Source organism: Thamnophis elegans, chromosome 5, assembly GCF_009769535.1.
Source record: "Thamnophis elegans isolate rThaEle1 chromosome 5, rThaEle1.pri, whole genome shotgun sequence".
Classification (NCBI taxonomy): Eukaryota; Metazoa; Chordata; class Lepidosauria; order Squamata; family Colubridae; genus Thamnophis; species Thamnophis elegans.
In genome coordinates this window covers 65,115,078-65,133,740 of record NC_045545.1, presented here as the reverse complement: position 1 = coordinate 65,133,740, position 18,663 = coordinate 65,115,078, and the positions used below count along the sequence as shown (strand labels likewise).

Here is an 18,663-nt window from a genome sequence, read left to right as displayed (position 1 = left end):
TCTAACTAAGTTGCTACTTAGTTATTCACAGTTTACTTTCACTAAAATGGTTAAAAAATGGAAAGAGTCATCTGCCAAGAATTTGTTCTTGACAAACTTTTGTTGCCATTTGGTAATTCAAATAGTTTTCAAAGATTTTTTTGAATCTTTATTGATCTGCTCTAGAATCTTCTCCATTATTGATTGATGTGAGAGCTGAATCTCTGGTCCCTGGATCCTCCTTTTTTTTCTCCTTTTTGAAGATAGGGACAACAATTACCATTCCTCAGTCATCTACTAGGTAATAAGTTCTGTAGGATTTCTTAAAGATAATATATGATTCAGCTACTTCTTCATTACTCTAAGGAACAATTCATTAAGTCTTGGAAATTATTGAAAGTAAATGTGTTTCTCTTAACAATATTTCTGTCAATCTCGAGTTTCAATCCCACCCGTTCATCCTATTCTTCACAATCTGGTAAGGGAACACATTTTGTTGGATATGATGGAACCAGTCTTAATGATAGAGCCATAGTGCCTTATTAGTGAAAATGTTAACTTACTACCTAGGTGCTTGGATTTTTTAAAAAGAAAATGTCATGCTTGGTATCTTTCAGAAGGATAATTCATATATTCCTTTAACATAAATGCTACTTTTACCCTAAAACAGTATTGATATAATGAGGTATAATACAATCAATTATAAAACATCAATCCAGTGTAACATTACTCAGGGACAGCATGATCTTATTCATTTGCAAATGTTTGTTTTTCTAAAGGGAACATGTTTTTTTAAGAATGTTTGAAAATGTAAGAAGGGGCAGCCTGTACATCTGAGAGTCAACTGCTCCAAAGGGAGCATGGGGGCTTGCATGGTTAGGATGCTGGGTTGGAAGTTAGGAAGTCCATGTTTGAGACCCGAAAGCTGTCATGCGGTGGAACTGAGCTCCCCTCCTTCGCACCAGCTCCTGCCAGGGACGTGAAAGGAGTCCCCAATTGTTTGTCCCCCACTGGCTAATCCTTTCAACCCAGAAGCACCTCAGTGCTTCTGAAACAATTGCAATGCAAAAAAACCTGCTTCAAAGAAAATTCACTGAGCCCAGAGTCTCTGAACATGGATTCTCTCAATACTGGGACTCTCAGCAAGTCTTGATTAATAGGTTCCACTCAGAGAAGTTTTTAAGAAGAGTTGTCTGAAGTGGTTTCCTGCCTAAGTAGGGGGTTGGACTAGAAGCTCTCCAAGATCCCTTCCAACTCTTCTATTCTATTCTATTCTATTCTATTCTATTCTAAATCTCATATATCATATTAATTACTGAATTGAATCCAGACTTGAAGAAGTGCCTGTTAGAATCTGTGTTTTGTTATATTTCAGAAGCCTTGGCAAAAGACAATAAAGAAAATAATGACGATACCTGGTCTGCCTATGATGAGCACAAGGCTTTGCATGTTCTTCAACACTGGGATGAAATGCCTGAGTATGGGTGCAAATTAGTACCAGAACATGTGGAAGTTCGATCCATTTACAATCCAGATAACCCCGGTATTCTCCAGGTAAAGCAGAAAGTTGATTTATACATATTATAGCACTGTTATATTTTGTGTTCAACATTTGTATCTGTAACATAGCAGCTGCTGCCTGCAAATATTTGTAGGAACACATGCATGGTCTGCTGCTGTTGAATGAGGTCCTCTCTAACATATGCCTTGTGTTATGGGATTTCAACTCCCATAATAACCCTCTGAGGACCGAAGGCTGCTCTAGTACAATCATAGCAATATGGGTTGATACAGTTGCTCTGGCCAAGTCAAACTCAGTTCCTGGTGTCTTTATAGATATGGCAGTATACGCATAATTATAAATATGGTTTGCCATTATCTTCTTCCTGGGTGGTTCCCCCAGCCCCTATTTTGTTATCTATTGGACAGCTCATTGTCTTAATCTCTCTTCACACCAGAATTCCCAAGTTGCAGTGTAAAAAAAACAGATGCATGGAGTAATAGCAAGCAACTTAGTCTATTGACCAACAAAGGAGAGAACATTGCCAAGTGACTTTTTGTTGTTCTTGTTTCTCCAGGGTTCTCTCCACATGTGGATTGACATGTTTCCAAATGATGTCCCTGCACCACCACCTGTCAACATCAAACCACGACTTCCAATCAGGTAGAGAGGAACCTCTGTGAACAGGAATCTGAATCAATATTTATTTTACCATTATAGAATTTGTTTTGTATATTGTGCACTGGGTAAAGATTTGTGACTTGAAATTCTCTGATGCTGTAAACATCTAACCTTTTATCTACTTTCCAACTGCAAATTGCATCTGGTTGTATATGAGTAAAAAGTGCATTTAATATTCTGGAAAACAGTAATTTCATCTGGATGCCTTTTCAAGTGGAAAAGTGCACGCTTGTGGGTAATATGCTGTTAAGAATAGAAGGTAATATATGTATAATAAAGCAAGAGAAATATGCAGCTGTATCTTGCCTCAAAATTAATGGAGTGACTAACAGGCTAGAGCCAAATTTAGATTCACTCAATATATGAAAAGAATCTGTAATTCTAATATGGAAACCATGGAAATCACATTGAATGTATGTTATTTTAGCATTAAACCAAATGCAGAGAATCTGCAATTACTGTAAGGATTTGTTTGTCAAAGAGGCCTTTTTGGGCCAAGAACCTTGACAAGGTGCTTCACTGCCCCCCATCTTGTATGTATCTTTGCAATTAATTAACAGATCAACCAACAAATTACTCAGGATTTGCAAGAAAATCATTATTGTCTTTGGTTTTTCTTCTTCTTTCCCAGTTATGAACTACGTGTCATTATCTGGAATACAGATGACGTGATTCTTGATGACATCAATCCAATAACAGGAGAAATTTCCAGTGACATATATGTCAAAAGGTGCATTTGCTGGGATAGGTTAAAACAACCAGGAATCTGTCCCTGGGCCATCCTTTCTGTTTTATTAAATGTGCAAATTGGACTTTAATAGATTGCATTTGTATGTGGAAGGTTAATTCCTAATTATCTTGAAACAAATTCCTCTTGCCACATGGTTTCTTTTGTTGGGTTTTTAAAGAAACAGCACTTTGTATGATGTGAATTTTAGCCCACTCTCAATTTGTGGATTTTTCCTTGCTATTTGGGACTTAATCAACTTAGCAGTTTATCTGAGGGACCGTCTCTTGCCAGTCACATTTACCTGACCCACTAGAGCAGGGAGACAAGGAATGTTATGGGTCCCATCCCCTAGGGAGATACATCTGGTGGGACCCAGAAGAAGGGTCTTCTCCGTGGTAGCTCCCTATCTCTGGAACATCATTCCCCCAGTGATTAGAATGGCTCCCACTCTAACACTCTTCAGGAAGGAACTGAAGGCCCACTCTTCTGCCAGTGGGCCTGGGGAACCCAGAGAGGGATGGAGCCCATTAAAAGGCTTGTGAGATATGTATGTTGTCACCAGGATGGGGGAGTGGGGAGCTATTATTTGATTATTTTCTTCTATTAGTTTTATTTTTTATATATGTTATTTTTATATTTGTATAAGCTGCCTTGAGTTGCCATGTGCGAATATATATAAAATAAGTAAGTAAGTAGATAAATAAGTAAATAAAACATTTTTTTCATTTTTATAGCAAATATTACTCTACTGATACAAACTTTGGCTTGGGGCACCTAAATAATGCTGCTTATTTTTTCAAGCTTGCATATAAAAATACACTGTCTATCCTATGTAGGTAGTCCTCACAATCACAATGGAGCCCCACATTTCCATTGTTAAGCAAGACAGTTGTTACGTGAATTGTGCCCGATTTTCTGACAATTTTTGCCACAGTTGTTAAGACGATTACCGCAGTTGTTAAAGAAATCATGCATTTATTCAGTAAATCCAGCTTCCTCCATGACTCTGCTTGTCAGGATCCAGTTGGGAAGTTTAGAAATTTTAAAGTGAAACATTTCTTAAGTGAATTTGGCCCCCTTTTACGTCCTTTCTTGCCACCGTTGTTAAGTGAATCACTGCACTTAAGTGCAGTTGATAAGTTAGTAACATGGTTGTTAAGTGAATCTGGCTTCCCCATTGATTTTGCTATCAAAAGATTGCAAAAGATGATCACATGACCTTTGGACACAGCAACAGTCACAGGTATGAACCAGTTGCCAAGCATCTGAATTTTGATCCCATGATCGTGGGGATGCTACAAAGGTCATGCATGAAAAATGGTCACAAGTCATTTTTTCCCATGCCGTTGTAACTTTGAATAGTCACTAAATGAACTGTTGTAAGTCAAGGACTATCTGTATTCTGAAACGTCCTTATGTTAAAATGTTGCCAGAGGCTAATGAAAAATTATCCTGCAGCTGGATCAAAGGACTGGAGAAAGACAAGCAAGAAACAGACGTTCATTTTAATTCTTTGACTGGGGAAGGCAACTTCAACTGGCGGTTTGTCTTCCACTTCGATTACCTTCCAACCGAGAAAGAGATAACGTACAAAAAGAAGGATTCTATTTTTTCTCTGGAGGAGTCGGAATTCCGTGAACCAGCCGTCTTAGTCTTTCAAGTCTGGGATTACGACAGGATTTCGGCAAATGATTTCCTAGGTATTCTTTTCAATGCACAGAATCGGAATGTTAGCTTGTTTTAGTGCGTGAATGCATGGCAGAAATAGGAGAAAATTTAGGAGAAAAAGATCATCTATAATTTCGATACCAATTATCTGACCTTGATTTGCTACTTAAAGGTGTTCTGTTCTTCTATGAAGGTAGTTAATATGAAATAAAGAGGGAGCCAGAAACAGGAAAAAGAAATACTTGAATTCCCAGGCTATTATTCACAGGACAGGTCCCAGAATGCCAGGGACAATTTGGCAAGCGCCTCTTCTCCTTGTTCAGTTTTGGATGTTTTATGTAGCTATATGCAGCGAAAGTCACCTTACCTATTTATAGATAGAAAATCTGTATCCTTGGTGAAGCAGTAAAGGAGAAAAATAAATATACAGCACCACCCAGTGGTTACCAAGATATTACAATATGAGGTCTAGAACGCCAGGGTGATCTTATGCGTTCAGAAGCTTTGATCGAGCCTGTTTGGCTATCAGTTACATTTATAGCAATAGCAATAGCAGTTAGACTTATATACCGCTTCATAGGGCTTTCAGCCCTCTCTAAGCGGTTTACAGCAATAGCAATAGCAGTAGACTTATAGCAATAGCAGTAGACTTATATACCGCTTCATAGGGCTTTCAGCCCTCTCTAAGCGGTTTACAGAGAGTCAGCATATTGCCCCCAACAATCCGGGTCCTCATTTTACCCACCTCGGAAGGATGGAAAGCTGAGTCAACCCTGAGCCGGTGAGATTTGAACCGCTGAACTGCTGATCTAGCAGTAGCCTGCAGTGCTGCATTTAACCACTGCGCCACCTCGGCTCTCTAGCGGTTTACAGGGTCAGCATATCGCCCCCAACAATCTGGGTCCTCATTTTACGCACCTCGGAAGGATGGAAGGCTGAGTCAACCCTGGGCCGGTGAGATTTGAACCACCGAACTGCAGCTAACAGTCAGCTGAAGTAGCCTGCAGTGCTGCACTCTAACCACTGCGCCACCTCGGCTCTTATTTGCAGGTGCTCCTGGGTTTATGAACACAATTTGAGCAGGATTCAACAAGATGACATTAAAATCTAGTTGTGATTTTTTCAATTATGTTGGCTATCAAGATTTGATGCCATGCTAACTATGACCAAAATTAATATAATTCCCAGTAAATTCTTACTGGTTTGGAAATTATTGCACATATTATACATACAGTATATTTTATATTATGTAAGTGGGCAAGTGCTTGAGATTCTCTGTTGTTTGAACCTTTCTAGGGTCCATTGAGTTAAAGCTGAATGATATGGTGAGAGCTGCCAAGAGTTCAGAGCAGTGCACTATCAAGATGGCCAAGGAAAAGGCCATGCCACGGTTTTCTATCTTCCGAAACAAACGAATGAAAGGATGGTGGCCCTTCATTAAATTGAAAAGTCAGGAAGATATTGAAAGGGAAGAGAGGGAGGCTAAGCAGAAGAAAAAGAAGAAGAAGAAATGGAGGAGATCCGTTAAGCCAGAAGATGTGGAGTTTTCAGATCCTAGTGGGAATATCTTCATCTTAACTGTAAGAAAAAATGCAGCAATATTGAAGTGGTGCCTGAAAGATTAAGGAGTAAATTACATGGGCTCAAAACCAGCTTTTATTTTAGGGTTCCCATTCCTTAAAAATGAGGAATGCGGTGGCTGAGTGGCTAAGACACTGAGCTTGTCAATCAAAAAGGTTGGCAGCTTAGTGGTTCAAATCCCTAGCACCGCGTAATGGAGTGAGTGCCCGTTACTTGTCCCAGTTTCTGCCAACCTAACGGTTTGAAAGCATGTAAAAATGCAAGTAGAAAAATAGGGATACTTTGGTGGGAAAGTAACAGTCTTCCTTGTGCCTTCAAGTCTTCCAGCAGTGCTGCTCTGGGTGTACGTTCTATGGCTGTACAGTCTGCCGGCAGTTGGCCCACAACCATAGAGCGTATGCCCAAAGCGACCACTGCCGCAAGACTCGGTTTGGAAGCCGCAGAAAAAGCCATGTGGAGAACAGGTGCTCACGCGGCTTGGCGATACCCCTAGGTCAGTGAATGGTGCTGTGCCCAGATGGAAAGGGGGTTTGCCAGGTGGCTGCTCATGAGTGTGGTCACTTCTTGGCTGCTGTGTTGCGCTGCTGCGACAGCGCACCACAGCCATTCGCCCATGAGGCTGTGCCCAGCTCTTTGGGAGCCCGCTCTCAAGAGAGCAGCGGCCTGGCAACCCCAAAACAATAAACCCTCCCCTCATAATAAGGCCCAAGCCATATTTTGTGTGAAAAAACAAAATAAGACCCTGTCTTATTTTCGGGGAAACACGGTAGGTATCAGAGCAGTTGTTTCTTAAAGACTCTCAACTGACTTCTCCCATTTCTCTGATGATTGATTCTACAGACATGGATTTTTACTCTTTGCAGTAAATTTGATGGATTAATTTTAGGTTTAATTGGCTTTCAACTGTGGTGGAAATTGTGCTTCTTGGAGAAACATTTTGGTTCATTGCATTGTATTTCTTTTAATAAGCAAATACTTGAAAATGTCAGCTGCTATTTCACAGTACGCTTTTTCCCCAGGGAAAAGTAGAAGCTGAATTTCAGTTGTTGACAATAGAGGAAGCTGAAAAAAACCCAGTTGGTCTGGGGAGAAAGGAACCAGAACCCTTGGAAAAACCCAAGTAAGTGCTGATAAATGTTTGCAGATGATCATACAAATGCCCCAATTTTGCTCTCCCACTTAAAATGTACCATTAATACATAGTGGAGGCTCCTCTAGAATCCTCCTGCTAAGGTGTGTGAGGAGTTGGCTGAATGTAATGTTAAGATAATTTTATATGAATGTGGCTCACTTCCAATCAGATGTCCGGAAACTCTCCTTTCTACTTTATTTTTTAATATTTTAATAGTATCATTTCCAGATCCAGATAGCGGGAAAGTAGTAAGAGAGAGAGAACATAAATCTACCAAGAATAAATTTATATCCCAAATTATCATACGCTGAAATTGCCTCTTTATGTTGCTAATTAAATAGAATACAGTAATTGGATTGGAACATATTCAGCTTAAAAACTGGCTACAAGGTTTGGAAGATCATTAGCTTTTCAGATTGTGGGGCTGAAACAAAGAATATTGTATACTTGTGATGACTATATCTTGTCTCTAGAATGAGAAGCAATTTTTCTCTGAATATCACTTGCTGTTGGCCAACAGAATGATACAGTGGTTGTCCTTGTGTTTATCATCCTACATTCTTTAAAGGAGGGGTGTCCAAACTTGGGAACTTTAAGACTTTGTGGACTTCAACTCCTAGAATTCCCTGGGAATTGAAGTACACAAAGTCTTAAAAGTTCCCAGGTTTGGACACCCCTCCTTTAAAGAATGTAGGATGATGAACCCAGAGAAATCTCTGCTTGAGAAGGGGCCTTTTATGAACCCAAGAATCTGTATAGTCAGCGGGAGTCAAATTTATTTCTTTGAAACATGTATATAGCCACCCATCATACAACAAAAACAGAGCATATGGTTTGTATATTTTAAATTTTAGCATTTGATTCCTTCCTTAGCTCCCCGCCATCTAAAACATACTTTTTGTTCCTGCCCCCTTTTTTGTCTCCTCCAGTCGTCCCAAAACATCCTTCAACTGGTTTGTGAACCCTATGAAAACATTTGTCTTCTTCATTTGGAAACGGTACAAGAAGTACATCATTGCATTGCTGCTCATTGCAATTCTGACCATATTCTTGGTTCTTATTCTTTACACAATGCCTGGATACATCAGTGAGAAGATAATAAATGGCTAAAGAATTACCCTTCCTCCCCAGCATACTGTATTGGGATTTAATAAAAGGAACAGAAGGAAGACAACAATGACTTTCTATCAAAAATCTTAAAGAACATAGAATATAGCTGCCTAATTGTGTGTACAGCATTTTGAAAAGGAATCTGCCACTGGAAAGAAATACTGCTTCTATTTGAGCAGACAAGCTGCTCACATATAGGATTCATAAGAGTCTCTGAAATACATTTTTACCTGTCAATAGTTCTGAAGATAACATTTCACTGAAAAATAGACTCTGTGGATTTATGGACAAAGTCAAATAAAGCAGAGGAGGTGTAGAAGCACTAAAAATTAGTCATACAAAGAAGACTAACAGTTTTATGCTGGTGCTGTTTGTGTTCCCAGATCAAATGTCTGTGGGAAATTGAATTTCAATTAGTCAAAACACATGCTATGAAAAAAAAATCCCAATATTATGCAGCACAAGGTGATAAGGCAATAGTAGGATGCACTTTATTTATGGAAAAATTATCATTTGTCACTGTTAGTATTTTGTGTTTATATAACAGTACATAGGAAAACAGACTATGTACTGTACCATGCAAGTAAACCAATTTTAATCGGGGGGGGAGGGGCTTTAGAAAATGATTTGATCAACTTAATTATATTTATACTTCTGTTTTCTCATATACTTGCTATATAATGGGTTATGTTGTACCACGGTGAATAGAATGCTATAGTGATACACTGAAGACACAAAAAGCTATGAAGCTCTAGTTGAATCTTTAGACGTATTAAGTGTATCAAATCCTTTGTGAATTTTGCTATGGAACTGCACAAACGTTGTGTAGGTCCGGTCTATACCAACCTTTGTAGATAACCAAGCACAGTTATTTTCTCTCTCCAACCATGCCTACCAAATAGCTAATAACACAATATCCAATTTGAGAGAGGTAGAGATGTGCTGCTGTTTGCGGATCAGAGCACTTGGACTGCTAGAATACCAAACCACATTCGTCTACATAAGAAATACTCACAAACGGAAAGATAGTAGGGTTAGTAGGGTTATGTAGTTATTCAGTACCTTATGTTCTATTAATCAAAAGAGCATGCAAACTTGTATGAGCTTTGGATATTTGGGCAATCATGAGAGCATATTGTGCTTTCATAATATGGAGTCTGTGGGTCGTCTATTGATGAAATGGCTTCTCTGGTGGACATGACCAAACATAAACATTCATTTTATAACCAAAAGACTGGAGAAATTGACCCCCATCATTTGTTCTAGGCTCCAGGAAAGTTCTCTACTCTTACTTTGTGTTGTGGTCCGCTGGCAACAGAGTCGGACAGCGAGGAGGTTGGGGAAGAACATGGGCCAGTCCTGGAGTCTGGGGAAGGCTCAGATGAGGGCTCTGCATCGGAGGCAGAGAGGGGGCCAGGGCCATCTGGGAATTATGTGCTGCTTTCAGAGCCTCCAGAGTCGGACATCAATGAGGCAGAAGAACAGGCTCCCCCTGTTCCCAGTGCATGCATGTGCAGAACTGCCAGAAGGCAAGAACAGTTAAGACAGAAGGGATGACTCGGGAGTAAGGCTTGGAGGTGATTGGCCCCTCCCATAGGACATAAAGGAGGAGCAAAGGTTTCTTTGGCAGTGTTTTAAGGAAGATAAAGGGGGGGTGCTTATCAGCCTTATCGAAAGACTTTGGCAGCCTACTGTAGGACTCTTTACAACTAGTTGGGACTCATTATGGGCTGTGAACGAACATAATTCACAGGCTTTGAAATAAAAAGAGGGTTTGGGGGACTAAATGTGTGCTTTTTACTGTATCAGGAAGCCTAGGTCACTTTGGTTCTTTTCTTTGGATAATCCGTCTACTACCAAACAACTAGCCTAGACTCCAAATGTGTCCACTCAGCTGGAGCCTCTGGGCTGAGCAGAGATAATTGAAGAAATCAGGCTGTCTCAGGAGCTGTGCCATGAAGGGTCTTATGGGAGATAGTTGGCAGCCGGAATTGTACCCAAAATCTTATAGGGAATCAGTGCAGTTTGATAAACAATGAGATGAAATGAGTGCACTGTATTCTGCTGCAGATTTTTGTTGCATGAGACAACAAATAGTGTTGTGAAATACTATTTGAAATAGTGAAATAGCGGGGATGGGAAATCTACAATGTAAGACTGCACAAAAAAAGGTATCAAAAATCAACATCAAACTTTTAGGAACTCAGCTTGCTCTGCAAATCATGTTATTGATTAATCTTTAATTTCCAAAGGACCAACTGGCTCCTAAATATGTGTCAAAATACTTTCAGCTATTGTAAAGTGTGTTGTAAGCAATATGTATGCATCTACCGATAGTACTGCACTAAATGAAGTGATTTGAACAGATATGAACACCAACCTCATTTCAATGATCACACTGCAAACAGTACTAGATATCTATTTGGAGTTCAGTGGGAGATATCTTTGATTTGGTTTTGAATATTTGGAAAGTCCAGTGCTGAACCGAAATTACATGATCCTTTGTACCTTTGGTGTCTGCCATATGTATGCAAATAGTAATCAGCATCCAGGAATTTTTTAAAAAGTTAACTTTAAACACACACAAAAAACAGTTTAGCCTAACTTTATTTATTTTTTATTTATTATGGAATGTATACTCTGCCTTTCTGTTTATGAAAATACTTGAGACTGTTGAATATTTTAAATATATATTAAAAATAAAATTTAAAAGCTTGGCAGAAGAAAGGTGTTGTTGCTATTTTCCTAAAGAGAATTGGTAACCAAACACTCCTCTCCAAGTCACTCTATGGCCTTGGAAAGTCACAAGATAGGCAATTATCGGGTGGTAAAAAAATGCATGAGTCTGAAGACTTCTTTAAGTGCTGTTCTCTCTGTGTGGACAGGAAAGCAGAATTACAGAGGGAGAGTGAGCAAGCGGCTGCTCTGCTTTTCAGAGGTTTGTGGTCTTCTCAGCTACCCTTAGCTGCTTCCTCTCAATCCTGTTCCCCTTTTTTTCTGTGGCCTGATATTCCACCTCTGTGACTTTGCTGGATAGCCCAAGGCTGTGCGCTCCTTTGCTACGTCCACCCACCTCAGACACAAGAATGACGGATCTGATTTCTGTCCAAGACTTCATCTCTCAAACCCAGGAGGATCTGAGCTCTCCAACAACCTCTTCCTTCACTAGCCACATGGGCAAATGCAGGAACACAGTTTGCAGCTTAGAGGAGGTAAGGGAGGAGCAGGGAAAGAGGCTTTAAGCCACCAAATGAGGACCCAGATTGTTGGGGGCGATATGCTGACTCTGTAAACCGCTTAGAGAGGGCTGAAAGCCCTATAAAGCGGTATATAAGTCTAACTGCTATTGCTATTGCTAACAACACAACTAGATTGAATAAGTTGCTGATGATTTATTGGGTTGCTTTTTGGGTGTATGTGGGGTAAACAGGAAATTTCATTGCATCCTATCAACATGTAACCAATTATTATTTGTGAAATAATATGCACATTACCCTTTCAAAAACAGAGGCTAAAAGCAGTTTACGTAATAAAAATGCAATTAAAAATTACGTTCCTGAAAACTGAAAAAAATCTAATATTAAATTTCTATTTTAAAAGTATGAATGTCTATCGGTATCTCCAGATGTTCACAGAGATTGACAGTCCATTTAAAACTTTCCAACCAAGCTGACAAAAGGGTTATGATGTACAAGAGTTTGACCATAATAAATGGTCACTCCCTAAAATGCAGTCCAGTACAGCTACCCTCTTTAGAGCCAGACCATCACAGGACAGCTGCACAGAGTTTCTCTGAGCCTTAACAGGTTTCATCGCATTAGTGAAGATACCATGAATTGGAGTCTTATTTAATGACTGCAGAATTCCCATGGGCGCAACCTGAGAGAGGTTGATACGCCTCTTTGGCATAGTGACTTCAGCATGTTTCATGAGTTGTTATACAATTTATCAGGGCTGATTATGCTCTTCTTCTCACAATATTACTTGAGAATGAATCACATGAAAATAAATGAGACTTCATTCTGAGAAAGCACCATATGACATGTATAATTGACATATTTAAAAGGATAAGAGGTAGGGTATCTTTTATACAGCTATGGAAGAGATGCAGTAAATATTTGTTGCTTATGATTTTTTAAACCATTTCTGCCTCTCTTACTTTTTCATTTCCTCTTTTAAAATGTGTTGCACATCTTTCATTTTAGTTTCCCAATAGCCACACTTATTGTGAAGAAGGTTCTAGAAAGGGACAGCTAGTTAAGGTTTGTAAAGAGCTGAGCAGATCCCCAAAGCTATCAAAAGTTTGTTAAAAGTTAGGACAGGATGTAACACTTAATTTAAAATTGATATCAGGAAACCAGAAAATAATATTAATAGTTTGGAGGGGAAAAACTTGTAGCATCAGGAAAAGGAAACGTTGGTGGAGTTCACATTATATATCCAAAGCTTTATCTTCATTATTAGTTCTCTTAATTAGCACTCTGACATTATTTCCTCAGGCATTATTTTAATACTGTAGTGTGTAAGATAGCGTGACTGAGTATGCTTTAGCACTGTTAATTTTTGTTACTGGGAAATAAATTAATATTCCCAATCCTTTAGACACTGGATTCCATACCTGCATGTAGAACTTCAATTTCATTGTGTTGTCAGATTTTAAATATTTCTTCTAGAATTTAATCAACTCCTGTTGGTTTGTTATTAGCAATATTTTGTAGGGCCCAGGTTAACTTTATTTTCCAGAATGTCTGATTGTAGTTCTGTGATAAAATCTTTTCATGCATTTATGCTTTCACAATCTTTTGTTCTGTTTTTCTCAAGAGTTGTGCCACCACTTTATATTTCCCTTTCTATAGTATGTGCTTGCCTCCTTTGATTTCTGCAATTTTCTTACTTTTTTTTTTTAAAAAACCTATTTTTTATCCTATTTTTCTGTTGTCCTTAATTTCTTTGAATTGGTTATTCAAACATAACTCTTTGTCTCTCTGTATTTTTATCTAGAATTCAGAGTTTAGCTGCACAAATTTTCCTGTCTCTGTTGCCATTCAGCATGTCAACTGACTGCCATTTTTCTTTTACTTTTTTCATTTCTAAATGTTTTGTTTGCTTCATTTTTATTTATGTCTCCGTTTTCAGTGTAGAGTTCTGAGAGCCACTCTGTTTACAATAACTACATTAAAGATATTTTTCACATTTGTCACATATGGAACATTGCTGAGGTTTTATTTTGGTCTGACTATTTTATTTATTTTCTTTAGTTTAAGGTTTAATTTGGTAAATTATGAGCAATCTAAGCCACAAGAAGTAGTAGGTCTTATTTGTGCTTATTGAATAGCATTTATCCGCCTGTAGATCATATGATTAATGATTTCAGTGTTGTCCATCTGATCAACAGAAAAATAAAATAAGAAAATCTTGTCTAGTTAGTTCACACCTTGAATTTCCACCAACTATACAGTGACAAACCTAATTATCTTCATTCCACACAAAAAGCATAATAAATTGCTAGCAATTCTCACCCATGCTTTCCAGTATCTGTATGAGTGTATTTATTTATATAATTATATATATTTATATATTATCAGCCATCTCACAAACAAGTGATTCTTGGAAGTATACAACAAACTAAAATAATAAATATCCAAAATCATTTTCATTAACAAGTATTTAAAACCAGAGGTGGCATTCAGCCAGTTCTGACAGGTTCTGAACAACCGGTAGTGGAAATTTTGAGTAGTTAGGAGAACTGGCAAATAAGCTGGCCGCACCCTCGCTGCCTCCCAGCTGATCTTCTTTTGTTGCCCTGAACAGGAGAACAGAGCTGGAAAGCAGGTTAGTGGGGTAGGGAGGGAATGGGTATTTTGCAATAACCTTCCCCTGCCAGCTCACCAAGCCACGCCCACCAAGCCACACCTACAGAACCAGTAGTAATTTTTTTTGAATCCCACCACTGTTTAAAACATTATACTTCTTTTAGTAGTTTGTATAGTTTTTTTAGACGAAGGGACATCCATGGCAATGGAGCCACCTCAATAGTTCATTTGTCCCCTGGCATCCCAGGCCTGCTGGTAAAACCAGATCTTGAAGGACCTTCAGAAGCTGAGAACTGATGAGGTTATTCTTATCTTGAGGTGCAGGGGAGAAAATTGCAGAATTTATTTATTTATAGCATTTGTATAGCTGCCCATTTTAAAACCAAATCTGGGTAGCTTTCATCCCATAAACATATACAGTCCTAAAACTGAAAACAATAAAACAGAGAAACCTGGCACTATAACCCTATTTCTCAGGTGCAACCCACATTCTCACCTCACCTCACCTATCCCACTGCTCGGGGTATTGGAGTCAGATCTTGCATTCTCTCCAGAAAAAGGGTAGGTGCACCTTGAAATTAGAGGAGGGAGTATCATAGGGCAAGGCCTGCAACAGAAAAGGCAAGCTTCCAAGGACCCACAAGATGGCAACGTTTAAGGGAAGGATTTGCAACATGCCTACTTTATCTGCTGCAAGCAAGGCAGTCCTGCAGATAACTTTGTCCCGTGCTATATAGGGCTTTAAAGATATTAGCACCTTGAATGGCACCTGGAAGAAAACTGAGAGCTAATGCAACTTGTGGAACAGGAGTAATGGGCAAACCTCAGGACGCCCAACACAGTTCATGTCGCTGCATTCTGGACCAGTTGTAACTTCTGGGTAGTCTTCAAGGGCAAACTCATGTACTCTGTATTGCAGTAATCCAAACAGGTTGTTTAGTTACAAAGGTAAGTTTATATAATTGATTTTAATAAATCTGAACAAAACCACTGAAATCTTTCAGTAACTTCTCAGTTGTGTTGGCAACATTGTTGTCTTAAAAGCTTCTGCGAACATAGGTTTTGGGGGGCAGGAAATGACAATATATGCATTATGATGTCATCATGCAAATGCCACCACTTATAAAGTTCTGTCTGATGTAGGATATAACCACAACCTTTGTATAAATGAGATCGCTCCAAGCCTGTTACCGTTTTAGCGTCCTTATGGTTTGCTATAAAAGCTACTCCTAATGAACTGCAAAATTAAAGCATTAGCATGTTAATAACTCTGCAATTATACACTTTTCCCAATTGCGGTGACTATGGTTGTGGTCAGAAGAGAATATATGCTTAGTCTTTCTTTTTCTAATGCCTTTAGGACTTGGATTCAGATCGAAATGTCCTGCAAAAAATGAGGAAAGCAGTCAAAGCAGAGCACACGACTGGACAAGGTCAGAATGTAACAAGAATGGGATGTAGCCAAGGCAGACAAATCTGGCAGGCCAGAATGATATTTCTGTATGCCTAAGGAGTTTTTTTTTTAAAGTCTAATTCTTTTAGTTCTTTCTCTCAATTCTTATAAATACAGGTATCCAGAAATAGATCCTACTAAGCTTTAATAGGAATGTTGAATTTAATAAGGCTGTTTAGAGAGCTAGTTTGGTGTAGTGGTAAAGGCATCAGGCTAGAAACTGGGAGACTCTGAGTTCTAGTCCCAGCTTAGGGACGAAACCAGCTGGGTGACCTTGGGCCGGTCACTCCCTCTCAGCTCTAAGAAGCTGGCAATGGCAAATCATTTCTGAAAGACTTTGCCAAGAAACTACAGGGACTTGCCCAGGCTATTGCCAGGAGTAACCCCTCTCTGTGACCCCTTTGACATTACACCTCCTAGAGGTGTCTTTGGATTCCTCTTGTAGATAAATTTTCCATTCAGGATACACTTGGAAGTCATTAGTTCCAGATGAGAAAAGACGAAGGAAATATCTTTTATTAGAACGCAATCTTCATTGTAAAGGATTACCATTTGGCAATCTATAATTCCACATTTGGCAGGGAACTCCAGCTCTTATCTGCCCTTACCAGCATGGTCAGGAGGACCATTAATGGAACTGAGCAGCAGTTCAAGAACTGGGAGACCATATATTCTCTCCTGCTGTGCTTCTTAACAAACTTCAGATCAGTAGTACATCCTTATCTTCATGCTGCATTCCACGTCCTCCCCAAAGTACATTTTCATTTGCTAAATTCCAGACTATTGCTACACTATATTCATGTGGGTTTTAGGACCATTAAAATAAATGAAATGGGTTCCTGCCAATGTTTCCAGATTTCCTTTTGTAATACAGCATTGTTTGCCTCAGAAAAAGATGTGCAAGAACATTCAAATACCATTTTTTTAATTTCTGCAGATCTCATTAGCCATTTAGAAGCTCATATTGCTGCCCTGGAGAAATTTTCAGGAAACTATCACAACAGTGGAGATGAAAAGCTGTCAGAAGCATTTACCACCTTTGCTTCATTTTCACAAGAGCTGCTAGAAGCCATCAAGAGCCTGGTATTGCCCCATCCATCTGACCTCCCATTTTCTGGGGAAAGTGTTCCTATGTCTTACTGTTGGGTTTACTGGGCATTGTTTTCCAACAGCATCTGGAGGGCCATGGACAGGTCTTTCCTGTTCTTTGTCATGATAGTTGGCATTAATTGCATTTTAGGAAATCCATTCAGAGGATCAAATATCTCCCCGACCTGTGCAAAATCTGACCACAGGTATCAAGAAATTTACATGGTTAAATAATATCCTAGATATAAACATGGAAAATGTGCTTAATCCATTTATTAATCATAGGGGACAGCAGAACATGTTTATGCTTTCCACATGTGGGTAGTCAATTTTTTGTGGACCAAAGCCAATGCTCAGCATTTGGGGAACCTGGGACAGGAATAAAGTTGGGGACAAATGTTTGAGAAGTTTAACTGCAATGTGCATATTTTTAAATTATGCCAAAATTCCCATTAGGAGTCCAACTCAGTCCTGGTTTTAAAGGTGTGCCATCAAGACTTTCCCTTCACCTTAATTCCAGCCCAAAGGATACACTGCATGAAGTCATCTTTAGCTGTTCCAGTTTTGAATTAATGTTCTCATGATACAATTTTTGCCATGAGTATAATTTGGTGTAGCAGTTACTTTAGAACCAGGAGACTGTAGGTTCTAGTGCCACCTTGGGTTCTTGTTCCAACTGGGTGACTTTGGGCCAGTCATTTTTTCTCAGTCCTAGGAAGGAAGCAGTGACAAATTACTTCTGAAAACTTTGCCAAGAGAACTGCAGGGTCTTGTCCAGGCAGTCTCCAAGAATTGGCCATGATTGAATGGAAGAAAAACAAAATGTGGCATACTACACCAATCATTTGGTTGCTGATGTAATCTGGGTTGAGGATCAGCCAACTTCCTATTGGTCCTTTAAATCTGACTGCAGAAGAGACAGGACACTTGGCTTCTTCAGAGACATTTGCCTTCAAATGCCTGATCAATCCATTCTGAAGAGCTGGTCCATCTTACACAGGCTCTTTATATACACTGATTTAGCACACTTTTGAAAGAGCATGGATCTGTCCTTAAAGAAGACTAATTTATACTGCATAGAACATTTGAATCAGGAAAGATAGTGGAGTTTGCTAGCTGTGCACTGCTAGTTCTGTGCCTAAAGAGGGCTTTAAAAGTTTTCTGGTGTTTCTGCTGAGTAGGGGTTTCATGTAGCCATTGATTTTAATACTGGGGATAGCAGGCACATCCCATTCCACATGGTTCTTCTAGAATCTAGATGCTGCTTGTCATGAGTCCTCCCTTTGCAGCACTAACCAAGGATGGAGTTCAATTATTATCAGTTGCTCCTTCCCATTTCATATCATGTCCCTTTCTCCATACCTGTGAAAACGTCAGCTGGCTACTTTTGGATTCAGAATGCCTGCTCTCTTGGAAGAGTAGTGGGACTACTACTACTACTACTACTACTACTACTACTACTACTACTACTACTACTTCTTCTTCTTCTTCTTCTTCTTCTTCTTCTTCTTCTTCTTCTTCTTCTTCTTCTTCTTCTTCTTCTTCTTCTTCTTCTTCTTCTTCTTCTTCTTCTTCTTCTTCTTCTTCCAAAACAACAAGTTTAGGCCTGCTATAGATGAGATTTCTGAATATTATCCATTACAGGTAGTCCTTGACTTACGACCACAAAATTTATGTTGTTAAGTGAGGCATTTGTTAAGTGAGTTTAGCCCCATTTTATGACCTTCCTTGCCACAGTTGTTAAGTGAATCACTGTAGCTGATAAGTCAGTAATATGGTTGTTAAGTGAATCTGGCTTCCCCATTGATTTTGCTATCAAAAGATTGTCATGACCTTGGGACACAGCAACAATCATAAGTTGCCAAGCATCTGAATTTTGATCACATGATCATGGCGGTGTGTGTGCTACAAATATCGTATGTATGA

The 18,663-nt window shown here is 39.1% G+C and overlaps 2 protein-coding genes across 3 annotated transcripts in view; both read left to right on the top strand.

Annotated features, from left to right (window-relative positions):
- The window catches only part of LOC116509299 (fer-1-like protein 4), a 59,890-nt gene extending 50,780 nt beyond the window's left edge, over positions 1-9,110 (top strand). The window contains exons 39-45 of the mRNA XM_032218411.1: positions 1,355-1,533; positions 2,058-2,143; positions 2,793-2,891; positions 4,350-4,591; positions 5,856-6,139; positions 7,160-7,260; positions 8,202-9,110. Of these exons, the coding sequence (XP_032074302.1) occupies positions 1,355-1,533; positions 2,058-2,143; positions 2,793-2,891; positions 4,350-4,591; positions 5,856-6,139; positions 7,160-7,260; positions 8,202-8,382 (1,172 nt within the window). The 3' untranslated portion in view covers positions 8,383-9,110. The remainder of the gene's footprint in view (positions 1-1,354; positions 1,534-2,057; positions 2,144-2,792; positions 2,892-4,349; positions 4,592-5,855; positions 6,140-7,159; positions 7,261-8,201) is intronic.
- A 2,280-nt stretch (positions 9,111-11,390) lies between these two features.
- Positions 11,391-18,663, top strand: part of LOC116509627 (arf-GAP with SH3 domain, ANK repeat and PH domain-containing protein 2-like) — a 40,663-nt gene continuing 33,390 nt past the window's right edge. For both annotated transcript variants that reach the window (XM_032218862.1, XM_032218861.1), the window contains exons 1-3: positions 11,391-11,594; positions 15,556-15,628; positions 16,586-16,731. In XM_032218862.1, coding sequence (XP_032074753.1) covers positions 11,469-11,594; positions 15,556-15,628; positions 16,586-16,731 — 345 coding nt within the window. In that variant the 5' untranslated portion in view covers positions 11,391-11,468. The remainder of the gene's footprint in view (positions 11,595-15,555; positions 15,629-16,585; positions 16,732-18,663) is intronic.